An 18,665-nucleotide genomic window follows, 5' to 3' on the forward strand; every position below is an offset into this window, starting at 1 on the left:
TCAAAACCCAGTAAAATGTGAATAGCTCCAGGATTCTGAAAAGGGTGGAATTTTTTCCTCCTTTGAGGAAAAGCATGGATCCCCAGTGCTGCCCACTAGGCAACTGCCCCAGTGCCTCTGGGCCATTCCATTAGCTCTGGGGCATACCATTTCCACCCTGGAGCTGACTTTCCCCTCCACCTCTATCCCCATCCTCAAAGACCACATACACGTAGGAGGCTGCTGGGTAACTTTAATAAGGCCCCGGCTGACTGTTGCTTCTTGGGGTTAAAAGTCAAAGAGGAAGTGTATCATATCTGTAAGAAAAGAAGAGAGTCAAAGGAAGTTGTCATCTGCACTTGCTGTTCCGCAAGCCTAGAATGCTCCTTCACAGCAGGCGATCTACTCCTCCTGCTCTGGAGGCTCAAATGCTACCTCTTCTCTGAAGCCTCTGTGAACTGCTCTGGGAAAAGAGAAAGCCCCACTGGCATATAACCTGTTACTGTGCTTCTCATATTCTATGGCCACCATTTCCCTGTGCTGCTGGGCTTGAGTAGGGCCAGTTGCGCCTTAGTTGTTTCCTTATCAATTCCCAGGCTTGCGGAGGTCTCACCTCAGGCAGACACCACTGCTATCATCCCCCTTATCTCTCCCACCAAAGCAAAGATTTCCTCCTAAAGAAGATGCCCTCCGTGGTGTGACCCAGGCTCCCTCCTTGCACACACCTGGCATTGGGCCAGAGTTCCCAGGTCTCCTTCCCTAACCCCTATGCATGAAGGGCCTCATACCTGGTTGGCTCATGCACTGTTGGATACGCTCCAGTCGCTTGGCATCAAAGGCATGGGCCTCCTCCTCAAAGCGGTGGTGTCCCTCCTCAGTCAGCCTCCAGAGGCAGGACCGAGGCCGTGTGGCGGCCTCACCCTGCATACTGACTGAAACCTTCTCAAAGCTGTCCCGAAAACAGAGGTTGTGGCGGACAGTATTCTTCCAGCCTTCTGGAGCCGTCCGGAAAAAAGGGAAATGCTGTCTGGGGAGAGGGAGGAAAGGTGAGGAAAGGCATGGGTTCTTTTGGGGATGCCCTAAACTCGAAAAAATCCTCATGCTGCAGGGGCCAGGAGCCTCAGCCCTTCTTTCATCTTAACAGAAACCAACACATCTTAGAGGGTGGCAAACTGGCCCAGAGCTGACTGAGAATGCAGCCAAACCTCTTCCTGGTGCATGGTAGGTGCTGGCTCTCTTCTTCTAAGCCCAGTCTCTGCCCCCCGTTCCCAGGCTCATTTTCCTCCCCCACTCTGAGGGTGCAGGGTGTTGACCAGCAGCCCAAACAACGCAGAATTAGGCCACCTGAATCCTGTAGGAGGAGTCCTAGCCAAGGAGGGACACCACCTGGGGGTTACTGTGTGCTCCATTCTGGAGATCCAGGAGGAGACATGTAGAGAGATGGGAGGCTCCCTTCTCCTGGGTTGGGAAGGGGCCTAAGAACCTCTTCACTCTCACATGCATATGACTACCAAAGCTAAGTGTAATGGCTTTCTCACTGGGCGCCCCGGCCCTGGGCTTACAAAGAGCTGTGCCAGGCAGTACAGATAGTCCTAGGGTAAAAATGTGGGAAACTGTTGGGTACTCTTAAGAGGGTGGGAGAAACTGTTACTTGGCCCAGGCGATTTTATGTTTTAGAGCAGAATTAAGATATTAAAAGGTTGGAGTATTTGTAGCTGTGAAAGGGGCTGGGGTGGATATTTTCCTGCCCATCTGTGGGCACACATTTAGGGGAAACCCAGATCCAGTGCCAGGAAAAGGAGAACTGGGAATGCCTTTATCCTCTTAGACCCAGATGGGGAAACTGAGGCAGCAGCTCAGGGCCTGGGGTACACTGGAAGGTCTCAGACTCAGGCCCCTGACCCCTTACCCTTCCCCCACAGGGCCCCGTGGCACATACCGAGCAAAATTGTAGATCTGTTGCACGTTGAGGCCACAGGGGGGACTGTTTCTTAATGCCAGGGCAATTAGGTGGAAGTAATTGAGTGGGGGCCGTGGCCAGAGCTGCCCCTTCTGGCTGTCGGTTTGCTGAAGCCTCCGATTCTGGAGGCGGGCCCTTTTGTGAGGGGACGGGAGAGCCACAGAGGAGCTGTCATCCTGGTCCTCAGCCTCCTCTTCTGTGAGCTAGAGGAGCACAGAGTAGGAACTGGTCCTGACTCCATGGCCTCTACTCCAGGGGTACAGTGGCAGGAGGGGGCAGTGGTCTGGGACCACCATCTGGGCTTCTCCCCAACCCAAGGGTATGGGAAATTTCTGAACTCACTAACCCTGTGTTATCCCTAGGAAAACAGAACTCTAAGGCATCCTTATGCCCACCCTGCCTACAGCCCACACCCACCCCACAACCCTAAAAGTCCCTACCTCCTGGTTGCTGGGGGAAGAGGCAAACTGCTTCCGTGGGGAAGACTGCTCGCTGGAGGAAAGTGGCAGTGACTCCGTGACTGTGGCCTCTGAGGAGTTGGACGCTTCCTCCTCTGAGGGCCGTGGAGGGCAGCGGAGCGTCAGCTCCTCCCTCTTACTAGCCTGTAGGACCTCCAGCTCTCCAGGGGGGTACACGATGTTGGGGTTTACCCACATCCACAGGTTGGGCTCAAAATTGGGTCCTGTGCAGGGAATAAGGAGGTTATATACCATGGATCACTTGTCTTGGGTGTCCCTGATGTCCGGCTCAGGCCACAGAGCCATGTCATCAGAGAACTCACTCCCCTCTACTTACCATCTCCGTCTGGATTGGGTTTTATGGCCAAAGGTAGAGCTGGAGGCTCAACTATCTGGAGTCTGTATCTGGCAACTGGTGAAAAGAAAGAGAAGAGGGTCAAAATGTCCTAGGATTTCCATTGTGGCCCCAGGATCCTGGGCCTTAACATTTCTCTGGAAGATGGCAGTGGGCCTTGCCTGGGGAGTTATGACACCATATTCTACATGTTTTCCCCTTACCTCTTGGCATTCTCAGTCTCCTGCTCCTCCCTAAGATGTTAGCATTTGCCTTAAACATTCTTCTCTGCTCAGTCCACATATACTGTCCTCGAACGATCTCAAGTCACCATCTATAAACTTAAACCAGTTGACTCTGACTCATGGTGACCCTGTGTGTGTCAGAGTAGAACTGTGCTCAATAGGGTTTTCAATGGCTAATTTTTCAGAAGTAGACTGCCAGGCCTTTCTTCCGAGGTGCCTCTGAGCAGACTCCAACCTCCAACCTTTTGGTTGGCAGAGGAACACATTAAACATTTGCACTACCCAGAGACTCCTTCTAAAAACGTAAAAAAAAAAAAAAAAATTGCCGTTGAGTCATGTGTGTCATAGCACGACTATGGTCCACAGGGTTTTCCTGGCTGTGACCTTTTGGAAGCAGATCGCCAGGCTTTTCTTCCGAGGTGCCTCTGGATGGGTTTGAACCACCAACCTTTCAGTTAGTAGCCGACCACTTAAGTTTGCACCACCCAGGGACTGCTTCTATAAACTATGCCTGGCTACTAACCAAAAGGTTGGCAGTTTGAATACACCAGCTGCTCCTTGGAAATCCTATGGGGCAGTTCTACTCTACCCTATAGGGCCACTATGAGTCAGAATTGACTCGGCGGCATTGGTTCTATAAACTTAGGGCTCCCAAATCTTTACCTCTAGCTCAGGCTTCTCTGGTAGCCCTTAAATAGAGCTGCCTACTGGATATCTTCACTTGGATGCCCCACAGGCATCTCAAATGCAATATTTCTAAGACTGAACTCCATCATCCTTCCCAAACCTGCTCTTCTTGCTGTAATCCTTGTCCCTGTAAGTGGCACCACCATCCAACTGGTTGCTCAGGCCAGAAACCTAGAAATCATTCTTGACTCTTCTCATTCCCTTATAGCCATACCCCATCAATCACCGAATGCTACCATCCCAGTCTGAGCCATAATTTTCTAAATGGTCTCTGTTTATTCTATTTTCATTCATCATCTTGCAGTTTGAGCGATCTTCCTAAAATGTTAACCCAACCATGTCACCCTCCTCCTTAAAATCTTCTGATGGTTTTCCATTGCCTTTGGGCCAAATCTAACTCCGTGAGATGGCCCAGAAAGCTCTGGCTCCTCTCCAGTGTTGCATCATTCCTCCCAGGCCCTCGGCCCTTCTCCAGCAGACCACACTCCAGGGCCTAGGCCTTCCCACAAGCTGCCTCCTTTCCAGGAACACTGTTCCCTCTTCCTGCTCGCCTGATTAATTGCTACTTGCCCATCAGGTCTCTGTTTAAACATCTCTTTCTAAAGTGGGCATTCTCTGACCACCTGACCAAACACTCCCAGGGCACACATTTTATTGCAATTACTTTTTAGAGTCTATTGCCAGGTCTGTCTTGTTCATTGCTGCATCCCCAGTGCCTGGTACATGGGAGGAACTCAACTATTGATGAATGAATATGCCTGGTGAGTTAAAAGTAAATCAAGTGTATATTAGAGCTATCTGCTCAGCCCTTTGTTGGCTCCTTGGGGTTCAGAGGATCTATTTTTGCCCCCCCCACCACTGTCCCCATGAGTGCCATCATATTAATCAGATGAATCTATGTTTTTGGAAAGTTATACACTTATTGGAGAGTTCAATAATTATAAAGGATGCCCATTACACTGCTAATGTTCAACATAGTACTGGATGGAGCAGTAAAAGATGAGGTTGCAAAGGATAAGACAAAACTATCATTATTTGCAGAAAGAAATGATTAACATAGAAAACTGTACAAAATCAACATATAAACTAGTAGAACCAATAAGAGTCTAGCAAGTGTCCTGGGTATAAAAGCAACATCCTAATCAAAGCTGTTCCTCTATACCACCATTAACTGGAAAAAATATTTTTTTTTTTAAAAGGTACTGTTCACAATACCAACCAAAATTATAAAATACCTAGGAGTCAGCCCATCAAAGAATGGGCTATATCTTCACAGAAAAAAAAAAAAAAACACTACTTAAGGACATAAAAGAAGACCTGAAAAAATGGAGAGATATAATACAAATATATCACAAAGATGACAATTATCCTAAAATTAATCTATACATTTTATATAGATATTACAATACATAAAAATTAAAAGGTTCTGCAGGTAAAAATCATCATAATAAAAAAAACCAATAGACAATAAAATAAACCAGAGAAAATACCTCAATTCATAAAGTTCTCAGTATATAGAAAACTCCTACAAATTAATAAGTAAAAGAGCAACACAAACCTACAAAGTATGGGCAAAAGATAGGAATACGCATTCAGAAGAGGAAGGCATACTTGAATGGCGAACAAGATGGTCAGCCTTATGGGTAATCAGAAAAACAAAATAACATGAGATAACACTTTACATCAGTCAAATTGAGAAGAATTATAAAAACAGGTAACATCAAGTTTTGGCAGAGATGCAGGGAAATAGAAACCCTTACTACAGTGTAGTTCTGAGTATCAACTGGTGTAGCAGACAAGTCTACTCCTGGGTGTGTATGCCGTCGTTAGGTGCCGTCAAGTCAGTTCCCACTCACAGCCACCTTACGTATAACAGAATGAAATGTTGCCTGGTCCTGCACCATCCTCATAATCATTGCTATGTTTGAGCCCATTGTTGCAGCCACTGTGTCAATCTATCTTGTTAAGGGCTTTCCTCTTTTTTGCTGTATATTCAGGTTAATACAGGAATTTATATACTAATCTTCATTGTGACTGTCATCTATTACACCCTTGGTCACTCCTCTTAATCTAGAGGAGTTTAGCTCCTGTCTGACTCACTCTCTCCAACACTACTCCTGCTTTAAATCTTATCTATGTTGTTAGCTGCCATTGAGTCAGCCTGGCTCATGGTAACCCCATGTACAACTGAATGAAATGCTGCCCCATCCCTGTGCCATCCCCACGATCGGGTGTGAATTGCACAATGTTCCATTGTGATCTATAGGGTTTTCATTGGCTGATTTTCAGAAATACATTGCCAGGCCTTTCTTCCTAGTCCCTCTTAGCCTGGAAGCCCCACTGAAACCCCGAACCCTGTTTAGCATCGTAGCAACTAGCAATGCTCAAGCCACTGCTGACAGATTGTGGCTGCGCATGAGGCACACTGGCTGGGAACTAAGCCCAGGTCTCCTACATAAAAAAATAGAGGGTGAGAATTCTACCATTGGACCACCAATAACCTGGCTTCTCAGTTCCTTGAAATCTTCTCCTTCCAAAGATTTTGCCTTCCACTCTATTTCAGACAGTTCTTCTCACTGTCATAACCTAAACCAGTAACTGCAACTTCTCCATAGCCTCATTTTACACACCACCTAAAAATGTACCTAGAAGAACCCCTGAGACTATGACCCTAAGACACGTTTTGACCTGGAACTGAAGACATTCTTGGAGACTGCCTTTCAGCCAAACAACAGACAGACCCATAAGATGAGCAGTAACACCAGAGAGGAACATGCTCCTTACAACAATCAATTATATGAAAGCAAAAGGGCAACGTTGCCCAAAAGCAAAGATGAGAAGGTAGGAAGGGGTAGAAAATCCTGAGTAGAGCAAACGGGAAACCCAGGGCAGAAATACGGAGAGTACTGACACATTGTGGGGAATGCAATGTCATGGAACACTTCACGTACAAGCTATCAATGGGAAACTAATTTGCTCTCTAAACTTTCATCTAAAGCACAGCTCACTTCCTCTCAAAGCCAACTACCCTTTGATCCACTAATCCTTTCACCCTTTCCCTGTTCTTTAACTAAGGAGCCCTGGTGGTGCAGTGGTCACGTGCTCAGCTTGAATCTACCCAGTGGCTCTGCTGAGAGGGAAAAAGACCTGGCAATCGGCTTCCATAAAGATTAAAACCTAGAAAACCCTATGCGGCAATTCTATTGTCACTTGGGGTCACTATGAGTTGGAAAAGACTAAATAGCACCCAACAACAAATTCTTTAACTTGGAATCCTATGGCCAAACAGTAAGCTCACTCCCTCGCATGTACCCTTAATTCCCTTGAGCCACAACCTTGACTAAATCCAACTCTGTGACTCCGGATTACCTGCCTCTGCAGTTTAATTTGCCTTGAGAAAAACATGCTCTCCTACTGATTGGTCCCACTTTACATTCATGACCAGTGAATCTCAAAACCCAACCAAGCCAAACCCATTGCTGTCAAGTCGATTCCAACTCATAGCGACCCTACGGGACAGAGTAGAACTGCCCCATAGGGTTTCCAAGGAGCAACTGGATGATTCAAACTGCTGACCTTTTGGTTTACAGCAGAGCTCTTAACCACTGTGCCACCAGGGCTCCAAGTGGGGCTTTAATGCCACCTCTCAATCACTACATTTCTCACCTAGTCCAATCATCCTTCCTCTCTCCTAGAGGTCAGTTTGACACCTTTTCTCTTCAGACCCCACCATCTTGTTCTCATCTTTACTCAGCTGTTGATCTTACTTCATTGAAAATACAGAAGCAATTCAGAACTTCTACAGATTTCTATGAACCACATCTACTCACCTGTGTCTATACCTATATACTCTGCCTTCCTACCTTGCACAGCAGAAAACTATTTAGAGAATTAACCATGTCTCTCTAGGGCACGGATTCCCTCATACCTCCCTTCTCTTTCCTGTGGCATTATTACCTTTTTTTTTTTTTGGTCCTTATTCGATTATCCTCATCAGTATTCAAGCATACAGTTAAATTCTTCCATCTTATTTAAAAAAAAAAAATTCTTTTGCCCCCACTTTCTGTGACAGGCCACTGCTCCATCTTTTTGCTTCTGTTTGAGGCAAAACTCCTTGAAAGAATTGCTCATACTTTCTGTCTCCACTTCGCCTCCTTCCATTCTTTCTTAAACCCATCCTAGTCAGGCTTTCATCTCCACCACTCCACCAAAACCACTGTTGTCAAAGTCACCAATGACCTTCCCAATGCTAAATCCAATTCTAAATTCTCAGTCTGCATCTCAGTTGATCTCTCAACAGCATCAGCAAACCACTCATGGATCACTTGGTTTTGATTCTCAGTAGCTGTTTCCTCAATCTTTTTATTTGGTTATCTCTCTTCTCTCCAATCTCTTTAAATTGAAATGTCCCCAGGGCTTATCCTTGGTCCTTCTCTATTCTCACTCCTTAGATGCTACCCAGTGGAATGTAAACTCCATGACTTGTCTGTTTTGTTTACTATGCATCATCAGTGCCTACAACAGTGCCTGGCCAATCACAAAAGGACAAATATTGTATGAGACCACTACTATAAAAACTCATGAAAAGGTTTACATGCAAAAAGAAACAATCTTTGATGGTTATGAGGGAGAGGAAGGGTGAGAGGGAAAAACACTAAATAGGCAATGGATAAGTGGTAACTTTGGTGAAGGGTAAGACAGTATGCAATACTGGGGAAGCCAGAACAATTTGTCCCAGAAAAGGTCACAGAAGCTCCACAGACACATCCAAACTCCCTGAGGGACAGAATTGCTGGGCTGAGGGCTGTGGGAACCATGGTCTCAGGAAACATCTAGCTCAGTTAGCATAACATAGTTTCTAAAGAAAATGTTCTACACTCTATTTTGGTGTGTACTGTCTGGGGTCTTAAAAGCTTGTGAGTGGCCATCTAAGATACTCCACTGGTCTCACCCCATCTGGAGCAAGGGAGAATGAAAAAAACTAAAGACACAAGGCAAAGATTAATCCAAAGGACTAATGGACCACAACTAGCACAGCCTTTACCAGACTGAGTCCAGCAAAACTAGATGGTGCCTGGCTACCACCAAAGACTGCTCTGGCAGGGATCACAATAGAGGGTCCTGGACAGAGCTGGAGAAAAATGTAGAACAAAATTCTAACTCACACACACACACACAAAAAGACCAGACTTACTGGTCTGACAGAGACTGGAGAAACCCCAAGAGTATGGCCCTATAGCTCAGTAATGAAGTCACTCCTGAGGTTCATTATTCAGCCAAAGATTAGACAGGCCCAGAAAACAAAACGACTACATGGGCACACACCAGCCCAGGAGCAAGAATGAGAAGGCAGGAAGGAACAGGAAAGTTGATAATGGAGAACCCAAGGTGAAGAAGGGGAAAGTGTTGACATGATGTGGGATTGGCAACCAATGTCACGAAACAATATGTGTATTAATTGTTTAATGAAAAACTAGTTTGGTCTGTAAACCGTCATTTAAAGTACAATTAAAAAAAAAAAAAGTGCCTGGCAAATTGTAGGCTCTCAATAAATATTTCTTGATTGGATGGACATAAAGGAATAATGTTCATCAGCACTAATTATGGTGGCAATCGAGGTGGCCATTAATAGGGGAGTTAAATGTAAAAAGTGGTATACGCATATCATATACACACGGTAGAATACTATGCAGCAGTCACAATGACGAGCCAGACCTGCAGTTCTGCAGTTCGCCATGTGAATTGCTCTCAAAACAATATTCAGTGAAAAAAAGCAATTGTCATTAGATCGTTTACATAAATTAGGGTCACACATAAATACAAAATAATGCTAAATAGTTTTCAAGGGCGCACATAAAAAAAAAATCAAACCAACTTGCCATGCAGTCGATTCCAATTTATGGCGATAAGAAAAAAAAAAAACCCATAGACATATTAAACAGATGAGGATGGGTACATGTGAGTGAGAGAGGAGGGTGGAAGTGAGGATGGAGACTGAAAAAAATGAATAAATTTAATCCAAGGGCCGGCCAGAGCAGATGCAATAATCTACCATGAATACAGCGGATGATTACCTCAATTCTCTGCACTTGAAAGCCAAAGAAGGAAAAAAAAAAAAAAAAAAAAAGACCACAACAGTCAACGATCCATTCAGGAAATATTCAGCACCTCTAGAATGTATTAAGAACTAGGGGTACAGCCATGAAAAAAACTGATGAGTTAAAAACATTTTTAAGGATACAGAAAAATAAGTAAAATGTATAGTACGCCAAATGGCGATAAGCGCCTTGGAGAAAGACGAAGGCCTAGAGAGTTCTCCGAGTCGGGTAGAGTTTAAAGCGGCCGATTTTTAGGTAGGATGGCTGCCCTCCGGGGGCTTTCAATCGAGGCAGGGGCCAGATCCCCACTCCTGAGTCCGAGAAGTGGGTGGTGGACGAGGGGGGACCCCGGGAACTCAGCAAGGGGGACTTAGGCTCCTGAAAACAATACGCCCTGGTCCGGAGTACTCCTTTTCGGAGGGAGGGTAGGAGGTCAGGAGCAAAGACTAGGGGAGCAAACTGACCCCCGGACGGCTCCCATGAGCCCCCCACACAGACAGTGCCGACACGCCCATCCTCCACCCGCCCCCCACGCCGGGCGCTCACGGTTCTGCTCGGCCAGGGGCAGGTGCGTGGTGATGCAGGCCAGGAAGCATTCGTTCCCCCAGTCCCAGTCCAACAACCCCGGGACCTGGCCATGGAGGCTGTCCCAGAAGTCGGTATGTTCAAATCTTAGGTCCACCTTTAAGGAGATGATAGACCGGCAGAGAGAGGGAGAGTCAGGCAGAGGCGCGGAAGAGGATTGCTCCTTGGAGGCACTTCCTTAAATCCTTAGCCCGGGCTCTGATGGAATTAGTTGGGAGGCAGCTCAGGTGTGGAGGGACCCCCTTTTGACGCTTTTGATCTCCTCTAGATTCAGCTAAGTACTATATATACGAAGTCTTTGCTCAACCCCACGGGCTTTCGTTTTGGGGTTCGGGGAACTTGGAGGTGCGGAAGGGAAATATCCCAGGAACCACGCACATCTTAACATTTGCACAAAGCTCTTATCTCATTTAAAATGTACAGTGATCCTGTGGTATCATTCCTAATCACTTTCTCGAAGTTCTGATGGGTTTTATGGCTTATCCAAGTTCACATCTGTAGTCGGTGGTGGAGATAAGATCGAACAGTGATTTAATTTTGGTTTTTGTTTTCAATAATTTCAAATTTACAAAAAAGTAAAGAATACTATGAAGAGTTTCTGTATACTTTTCACCCAGATTCACCAGTTACGCCAATTAGTAATGTTTTATCACATTTGCTTAATTATTCTCTCTGTAAATATTTATTATGCATACATACATATTATTTTTTTCTAAATTATTTGAGAATAGTTTGCAAACATTATGTCCCTTTACCCACAAAAACTTCAGTGTATATTCCCCAAGAACAAGGATATTGGCTTCATAACCAGAAATCAGAAAATTGTCAAAATCAAAATTTCACATTGATTCAATACTGTGTTTAATATGCAAATCCTATTCAAATCTCACCAATTGTCCTAATAATGTCCTTTGTGTATATATTCGCAGGTCTAGGATCCAATTTAGGTACTTGCAGTGCATTTAATTTTCATGTACCTTTAGTCTCTTCTAATCTGGAGGTGTTTCTTAGCTTTTTTTTCCTTTTTTTTAATCTTTCACGCGATAGTGACATTTTTGAAGTGTACAAGCTGTTTATTTTGTAGAATGTCCCTTAGTTTAGGTTTGTCTGATATTTCCTCATGATTAGACTTAGATTATGCATTTTTTGACAAGAATACCACAGAAGTGATGTTATTTCCTTCTCAGTACATGGAATCAGGAGAGACATGAAGTCAGTTGGCCTCATCATCAGTGATGTTGACTGCGGTTACTTGGTTTAGTGGTATCCTTCAGGCTTCACCACTGGAAAGTTACCGTTTTGTGGGAAGAGACTTTAAGGTTCTGTAAAATTCTATTCCACATTAAACTTGAACCCATTAGCTTTGTTGTTGTGGGTGGTGGAGTAGATTCTGACTCTTAGTGACCCTGTAGACCTGCCCTATAGGGTTTCCTAGGCTGTAATAAAAAAAAAAAAAAAATTTTTTTAAATCTTTATAGGAGCAGATTGCCAGGTCTTTCTTCCCTGGAACAGCTGGTGGGTTCCAACTGGAGACCTTTTGATTAGCAGCTGAGCGTTTAACCATCACACCACCAGGGCTCTTTCTCATTAGCATTAGTACCCATTTATGGTTCTTGCCCGAGTCAGTCATTACAATGATGGTTGTAAAGTGATCGTTGTTCTGTATCTATCATTCCTTCTCTGTGTATTTGTTGGCATTCTGCTGTGAGGAAGAGCTTCTCCATATCTGTTTGTTTGTTCTCAGTGTGGACTCAGTGGATTCTTATTTTATATGGTAGATTAAATTTATTACTATCATTATATGTTTTGATCCTCACAGTGTCCCAGATTTGGCCAGTGGGTGAGGCACCCCGCCTTTTTGTGGCACCCCGGGCTGCCCTATCAGCCCCTTTGCTCTGTACTGTGTTGCCTGTTGCTTATCCTCTACTAGACCAGAAACTTTGAGAGAGTAATACATGGCACATAGGAGACCCTCAGTAATGTTGTTTTAACTAAAGTGAAATCTAACTGTAAAAGTTTCCTAGGACTCTACCTTTAGTACCACTAAAAATAATTATAATAATTCCATACTTATTATTATTTCCCTAATTATGAATGTAATGCATGGTTGATGCAGAACACCTGGAAACAGAGAAAGTACACAGGAAAAAACAGCAAAACAAAAAGCATTCTTTGTGTCACCTCTGGGCGATAATAATAATCCATTACTTTTTTATGGTGGTAAGTATATCTATATAACAAAACATTTGCCATTTCCACATTTTTAACTTGTACAATTCAATGACATTAATTATGTTCATCATGTTGACCAACCGTCACCAGTATCCACTTCCAGATTTTTCCATCACCTTTAACAGAAACTCAGTGTTCCCTAAGCAATGAGTCCATCTTTCCCCCTACCCCCAGCCCCTAGTAACCACTCATAAACTTTGGTCTATGTACATTTGCCTATTCTAAATATTTCATATAAGTGGGATCGTTCAATATTTGTCCTTCTGTGACTGACTTGATTACATTTTGATAGATATTCTTCCAATCTCGTTCCTTATGGTATTTTGTTTTGTTAAAAAAAAAGTTATTGTAATGTGTCCACCCTTTTATAGCCCTTTTCCAGTTAGGTTACCATTTAAGAATGTTTTATCAGTAATTCCCAAACTTTGCTGTGTATTGGAATTTCCTGATTATCTTTAAAAAATACTAATGCCTGCTTCCCACTCCAAGGGTCATTCTCATTCTGGTGTGAGGTATGACCTGGGCATCAGGATCGGTTAAAGCTCCCAGGATGATTCTAGTGTGTAGCAAAGTTTGGTTCCCAGTTCGATGCTCTTCCTACCACTCCAGAAGGTTGGATTCCAAACCTCCCTGGGCTGGTGCAGTTAGGATGGGAAGCATAGCCCAGAACATTCCTTCTAAAGGGTGCATTCTCCCTGCCCCTCTCTCATGCCTTCAGGCCTCAGCTCAGTTAGGCCTACTCAAACTAGAGGGCCCCAGTGCCTGCTCCCTCTGCCACTATTCATAGCACTTACCACATTTTTTTTTAAGCTGAAAATTTTCTGGTATCAATCTTTATTATATAACCACAAATTATAGGTAGGGTTTTTTTTTTTTTTTTGCACTTATCACATTTTATCTTTATTTGCTTGTTCACATTTTTGTGTGTGTGTAGGGGGGGTCCTGTCTTTTCCACTGAATTCCATATAACTTCCATTAGGGAAGAACAGTGTCTGTTATGGATTGAAGACCCATGTTCCAGACTCTCTGAGTCTTTTCTGATTGTTTTCCCAATTTTTACCACTTTCCCGGCGCCCTCTTTATCAAGGGCTCATTCATTCATTCGTTTATTCATTTATTCAACAAGTATTTATTTAGAACCTACCATGTCCCAGGTACTGTGCTCGGTCCTGGGGAGCAAAGCAACTGCTTACAGTCTGGTGGGAGAGACAATGAATAATCACACAGCATATAATTACAAACTATAGTAATGCTATGAAAGACAGGATAGGGGGACCCCACCTAATAGGGAGGAGCGGAGGCCAGAGACAGCTTCCCTGGAGTGAGGACACTGAGCTGAGCCTAGAAGGATGATTCAGAATTAACTATGCAAATAGGAGTGAGTCTGGTGTGTGTGTGTGTGTGGCGGTAGTAGAAAGAGCAGTCCAGGCATATGGAATAATCTGTGCAAAGGCCCTGAGGCAAGAAGGAGCATAGAACATTGGAGGAAACACAGTGAAAGCTAAAGGGGTGGTTAGGGGTTGGACCAGGTGTGGCACTGAAGGTCACCTTAAAGATTTTGGTCTTTAAGAGCAACGCGAAGACCACTGATCCTTATGAGGAGTATATATTGGAGAGGGCAAAAGTGAAGGATGGCGACCACCCTGCTCTTTTCCCTTATTTACCAGACTGTACCCCTATTGCTCCCCTCCATCTGGGGTTCTTCCACTTCCACCCTCTGCTCCTAGAGACCCTTTAGCCTATTCTTCCTTTCCCCCCATCTTTGGGTCTCACCTTGGTGGTCCAGTCAGAGCTTCTACTCTTCTTCTCAGCGTGCCCCATTGCTCTGCCAGCCTCCCCTGTCCCTAGCCCCTCTGGCCTCTCTGCCTCCACATGGTGCACCAGCCTCTGTCCAGCCCCCTGGTTAGGTGGCCAGTTGTGGAGGATGCAAAGCCCACCCAGTTGTGGGTCTGTGAACTCTGACTCCTGGGTTCTTATCTTATCTGGCTCCTTCCTTCCTCATGGGAAAAGCAAATTTGGGGTTATGGGGCAGCAAGAGGACCAGGAGCACCTGCAGCCTGGACATAGATTCCACAGGTTCACACGAAAGTGGAGCTCACTAAAGGAAGCACACATAGCAGAGGTGGCATCCCACTTTATTGTAGGGACTTAGTTCACTGAGGGAGGCATGAGTTGTTGGGGGAAGGGTATGAATGGTGAAAGGGAAGGAAAGTAAGCTCTGACGGTGGGAGGAGGGGGATAATAAGGAGTGCTGGGGAAAGGGGAGGCATTAAGGGCAAGAGGAGACTGAGGGAGGAAAGGGCTCTAATGGGGGGGGCAAGGAAGGGAAGGTGAAGGAACTGAAGGAGTTGAACACTCATGACTGAGGACTGGGAGGGGCAGCCTTTTTAGGAGTGGAGACAGGAGATAAAGTCAAAGCCCTAGGCTGGGGAACTGGACAGCACCCTGGGCTTCCTGGAGGAGCCCGCTGCTCAGTGTAGGCCTCTTCACTTTTGGGCACCCAGTGCCAGGGCGGTGATGAAGCCCACAACCAGCAGGAACATGGCGACTGAGAGCAGCACTGTGATGACCACCATGCCCCCTGTTCGGGCCATTCCCAACCCAGTGGACTCCATCTTCCTTCCTGTCAGAGAAAAAAGACAGGGGAAGCCTTAGTGGGCAGGGGTCCTGTCCTGCCCAAGACCCTCAGCCTAGCTCCCACATCCATCCAACCATCCATCCATCCAACTGACCAACCAACCAATTAACCAATGGATCCAAACAAGAATCAAATAAACATTTATGAAGCACCCCCTGTTCAGTTACTGAGGATACAGAAATTAATAGGACACAATCCCTACCCATAGAGAACCTTCAGTTCAGTAATATAGCAGATGAGCAAATAGTTAAATGCCAAGTGTTCAGTGCTGATAGAGGGAAGGAAGGCACTGAGGAAGCACAGGGTGGGCAGGGGTGGGGTGTGGGGGTGGGTGGATAACCCAGACTGGAGGGTGGGTGAGGAAGGTGTTGTGTGGGAGGCCCTGAGGCGTGAGAGAGATGGGGGCTGTTACTTACGAGGAAGCGTGGACATTGCGCTCTCTTTACTGGATTCAGTGGATGTCCCCTTCTTCACTAGGTAGGAAATGCTTTCGTAGGGGGGTTTGCAGGAGAGAGAGGAGCGAATACTCAGTGAGTAACTGGCACTTGGGAGAAGAGGGTCTTCATAGCTGTGCCCTCCATATGAGTTCCTCCTCCAACAGAAACCCATTCTTTACACCCTGTAATCCTGTCTTCATTCTCTCCCCCGTGCTGACCAGATCCCCTCTACCACCAGCATGTGCCAGTACCCAGCTTCTCTTCCTGTACCCCCCCCAACAGGTGCCCCAGGCCCGGAGCAGGTACCTACTAGTATTTGGTTCCTGGCACGAGGTTTGTCACCTGGTATGCACTGAGCCTAGTGACTGTGAAGCCAGCCCCACTGTCCACCACACTCACCAGCTCCCTGTGCCCACGGCATGGAGGCACCATGAAGCTGGATTTCACCACTGGGTGGGAAATTAGGGGTGGAAGATGGGGTCAAGTTTCTGGAGGCCCAAAGGTGAAGAAGCAGCATTAGAATGTCGACGCCCAAGGAGATGGGTTGACCAGAAGGCAAGAAAGGGGTAAGGGAGGTGGGGGTATCCTGGGAAGGGATCTCTGGGGATAAAGCGGGAGCCTCGGGAGAGGGGTAACAGACCTTTGCTGTCATTGGCTCTACGGACCATCAGTGTGGCATTGCCCCCAGTGAGGCGACAGGGGGGCAAGGCAACTAGCAGGCTCTCCGTTAGCGCGGGGGACAGCACACCAGAGAGGCTTGAGATGTGGAAGTCTGTCGGGAGGCCAGGAGGGAGCTCAGGTGGGGATCAGTGCCCCTCCTTACCATCAGGTCTGGCCTGCCTTCCACCCCCACACCCAGGCCATTTCTAAGAATGTGGAGTCCTTCGTTGGCAAAGCAGCCAGGCCAGTGCTGGTCTGGCCAGCAGGTGGCAGGCTTGGGCTGCAGAAGCTGGATACTTCGCTCCTGTCCCCCAGCCATACCCTGAGTGCCAGGAGCACGGCAGCGCGCCCTTCTCACCTCCACCCTTCCTCACACTCTCTGCATCCTGGGTCTGGAAGGAGACCAGGAGTGTGCCCTGGGCCCAGTGTCTGATGCCTGGTCACCGCCACCACCGTCCCCTGAACCCAGCTGGCCAGATAGCTCCCCTTTGAGAGCCCTGGAAGGCACAGTACCTCCTGTCCAGGTCTCCCTACTTTCCTCCTCCTCCCTCCGCCCCCAGACCTGCAGCCACTGGGGCTAGGACAGCCAGCAAGATCAGGATCAAGGGCAAGGTCCAGACAGGCAGCAGGGATGCCATGGTGGGTGATGGCTGGGCTGGGAACCGGAATGGGCACTGGCAGGCTGTGGCTTCCTGATGCTAGTGAGGCCCTGCCCCCAGGGTAGCCGATTTTGTCCTGGGGGTGGGAGGGGCTGGAGGGGAATCCTGTCCAACCCGCCCCTTGGGCCCTACAGCCTCAGGGGGAGCCCCCAGACAGGTTTTTCAGGATGCGGAGCGGACCTCCCCTGGGGAGGGGAGAAGGCCCAGGCTGGATCCCGAGGTTCAGTCAGCTACAGAGGGGTTGGGGTGACTACAGTAAAAAAAAAAAAAAAAAAAAAACCGTTGCCATCAAGGAGCACCGGGTGGATTTGAACTGCCAATCTTTTGGTTAGCAGCTGTAATTCTTAACCACTACACCACCGGGGTTTCCAGGGTGACTATAGTAGAGGGTGGGAATCACCCCTTCTGGGATTCACACATCTAAGCACAGTGTCTTCAGCGCATGCGCTTCTGGAGCCCAGCCTTAGAGGACTGCCCCCGCCCCCCTGCAGGCATTGGGGTCTTCCTAGGAGGGCTGCATGTTCCGAGGTTGCCCTGGTGTGCAGCAAGAAGTGAGTAAGGCTGAGGGGCTCCTGAAAGAGCTTCAGCTGGACAAGAATGGGAGCGACACTGAGACTGGTAGCAGGGGTGGGGCAGCGGAGCCAAGAGTTCCAGTTCTCCGTGTTGATGAGGCCCAGGTCCTGCAGCTCCGGGAGAAGCGGGGCAGTAGGTGCCAGGGAGACCTGGCCCTCTGGCCACAGGCACAGAGCAGTCAGGCCAAACGCCTAAGGCTTCAGATTATTCTGGAGGGTGGGTCGTCAGGGGAGTCCAGAGAGACCAGAGGATGGACACTGACCCAGTCCCACAGCGGTGTGGGGGGAGGAAGGGAGCTCAGGGAGCCTTGATCACCAACCATTTGTTGAACCGATTGAGAGTAAAGAAGAGGAAGAGACCTGGTAAGAGAAAATGAAAAAGAACCACAACTTGTCTGACTGCATCCCCGCCCCTGTGTGCCATAGAAGTGAGGGAGGAGTGTGACCACAGGGAGAGGCTAGGCCAGCAGGAAGCACCTACTCTGGGCCTGGGTGGGGGCTTTGTCTGCTCCCACACACTAAGTCCTCACAGCCAGCCTGAGATGTGGATGTTAGTGCTCCTTCTTGTAGATGTAGAAACTGAGACTGAGAGGTGGGGACGCTTGTGAAAATTTGGGTACTTTGTGGGGAGAAGTCTGAGAGCTCTAGAGACTGGATGTACTGCCTCTTTGCTCCATGAGCCGTTCTGTCTTCCCGGACCCCCGAAGGGCTGGGTCCTCGTGGGAAGTGAGGGGCTGGTGGGGTTGTAACCTCACCCCGGTGGTGGAAAGGATAAGCTTAAAGCATGGGATGTAAGCAGGGACAACAGTAAAGACAGAACCCAGGTCCAGGCAGAGAGAGGGTAGGAGGGTGTTAGACCAGTGCCTCTCCAACTTTAATGTGCATAAAATCACGAGGGGTCTTGTTAAAACGCAGCTTCCGATTCAGTGGCTCCTAGGTGAAGCCTGAAATTCTGCATTTCTAAGGAGCTGCTGGGTAGCTGATGGCGCTGGTCTGGAGGACCCGGCTAAGTTACCCGATGCTTTGTATTGCCCCCCCCGCCCCCGCCCCCCCCCCCCGCCCCACACTCTGGGTCCTTTCTGACAGTGCTCAGGGGCAGCTGCTTCTCCTCAGTCTCTCAG

At 47.2% G+C, this 18,665-nt stretch overlaps 2 protein-coding genes across 2 annotated transcripts; both read right to left on the reverse strand.

The window, feature by feature from the left end:
- Positions 1-267: 267 nt before the first annotated feature.
- Positions 268-14,399, reverse strand: FOXR1 (forkhead box R1). Its single transcript, XM_003418255.1, has 7 exons — positions 14,352-14,399; positions 10,308-10,443; positions 2,735-2,809; positions 2,380-2,621; positions 1,919-2,142; positions 768-1,006; positions 268-296 (listed from the first exon to the last, which is right to left on the reverse strand). Exons 1-7 carry the CDS (start codon positions 14,397-14,399, stop codon positions 268-270), a joined length of 993 nt encoding a protein of 330 aa, XP_003418303.1.
- Positions 14,400-14,690: 291 nt separating this feature from the next.
- On the reverse strand, positions 14,691-16,951 carry UPK2 (uroplakin 2). The gene is made up of 5 exons (XM_003418177.4): positions 16,876-16,951; positions 16,294-16,425; positions 15,964-16,102; positions 15,633-15,703; positions 14,691-15,201 (listed from the first exon to the last, which is right to left on the reverse strand). Exons 1-5 carry the CDS (start codon positions 16,949-16,951, stop codon positions 15,065-15,067), a joined length of 555 nt encoding a protein of 184 aa, XP_003418225.2. The 3' UTR covers positions 14,691-15,064.
- Positions 16,952-18,665: the final 1,714 nt, after the last annotated feature.

Source organism: Loxodonta africana, chromosome 15 (genome assembly GCF_030014295.1).
Source record: "Loxodonta africana isolate mLoxAfr1 chromosome 15, mLoxAfr1.hap2, whole genome shotgun sequence".
NCBI classification, from domain to species: domain Eukaryota; kingdom Metazoa; phylum Chordata; class Mammalia; order Proboscidea; family Elephantidae; genus Loxodonta; species Loxodonta africana.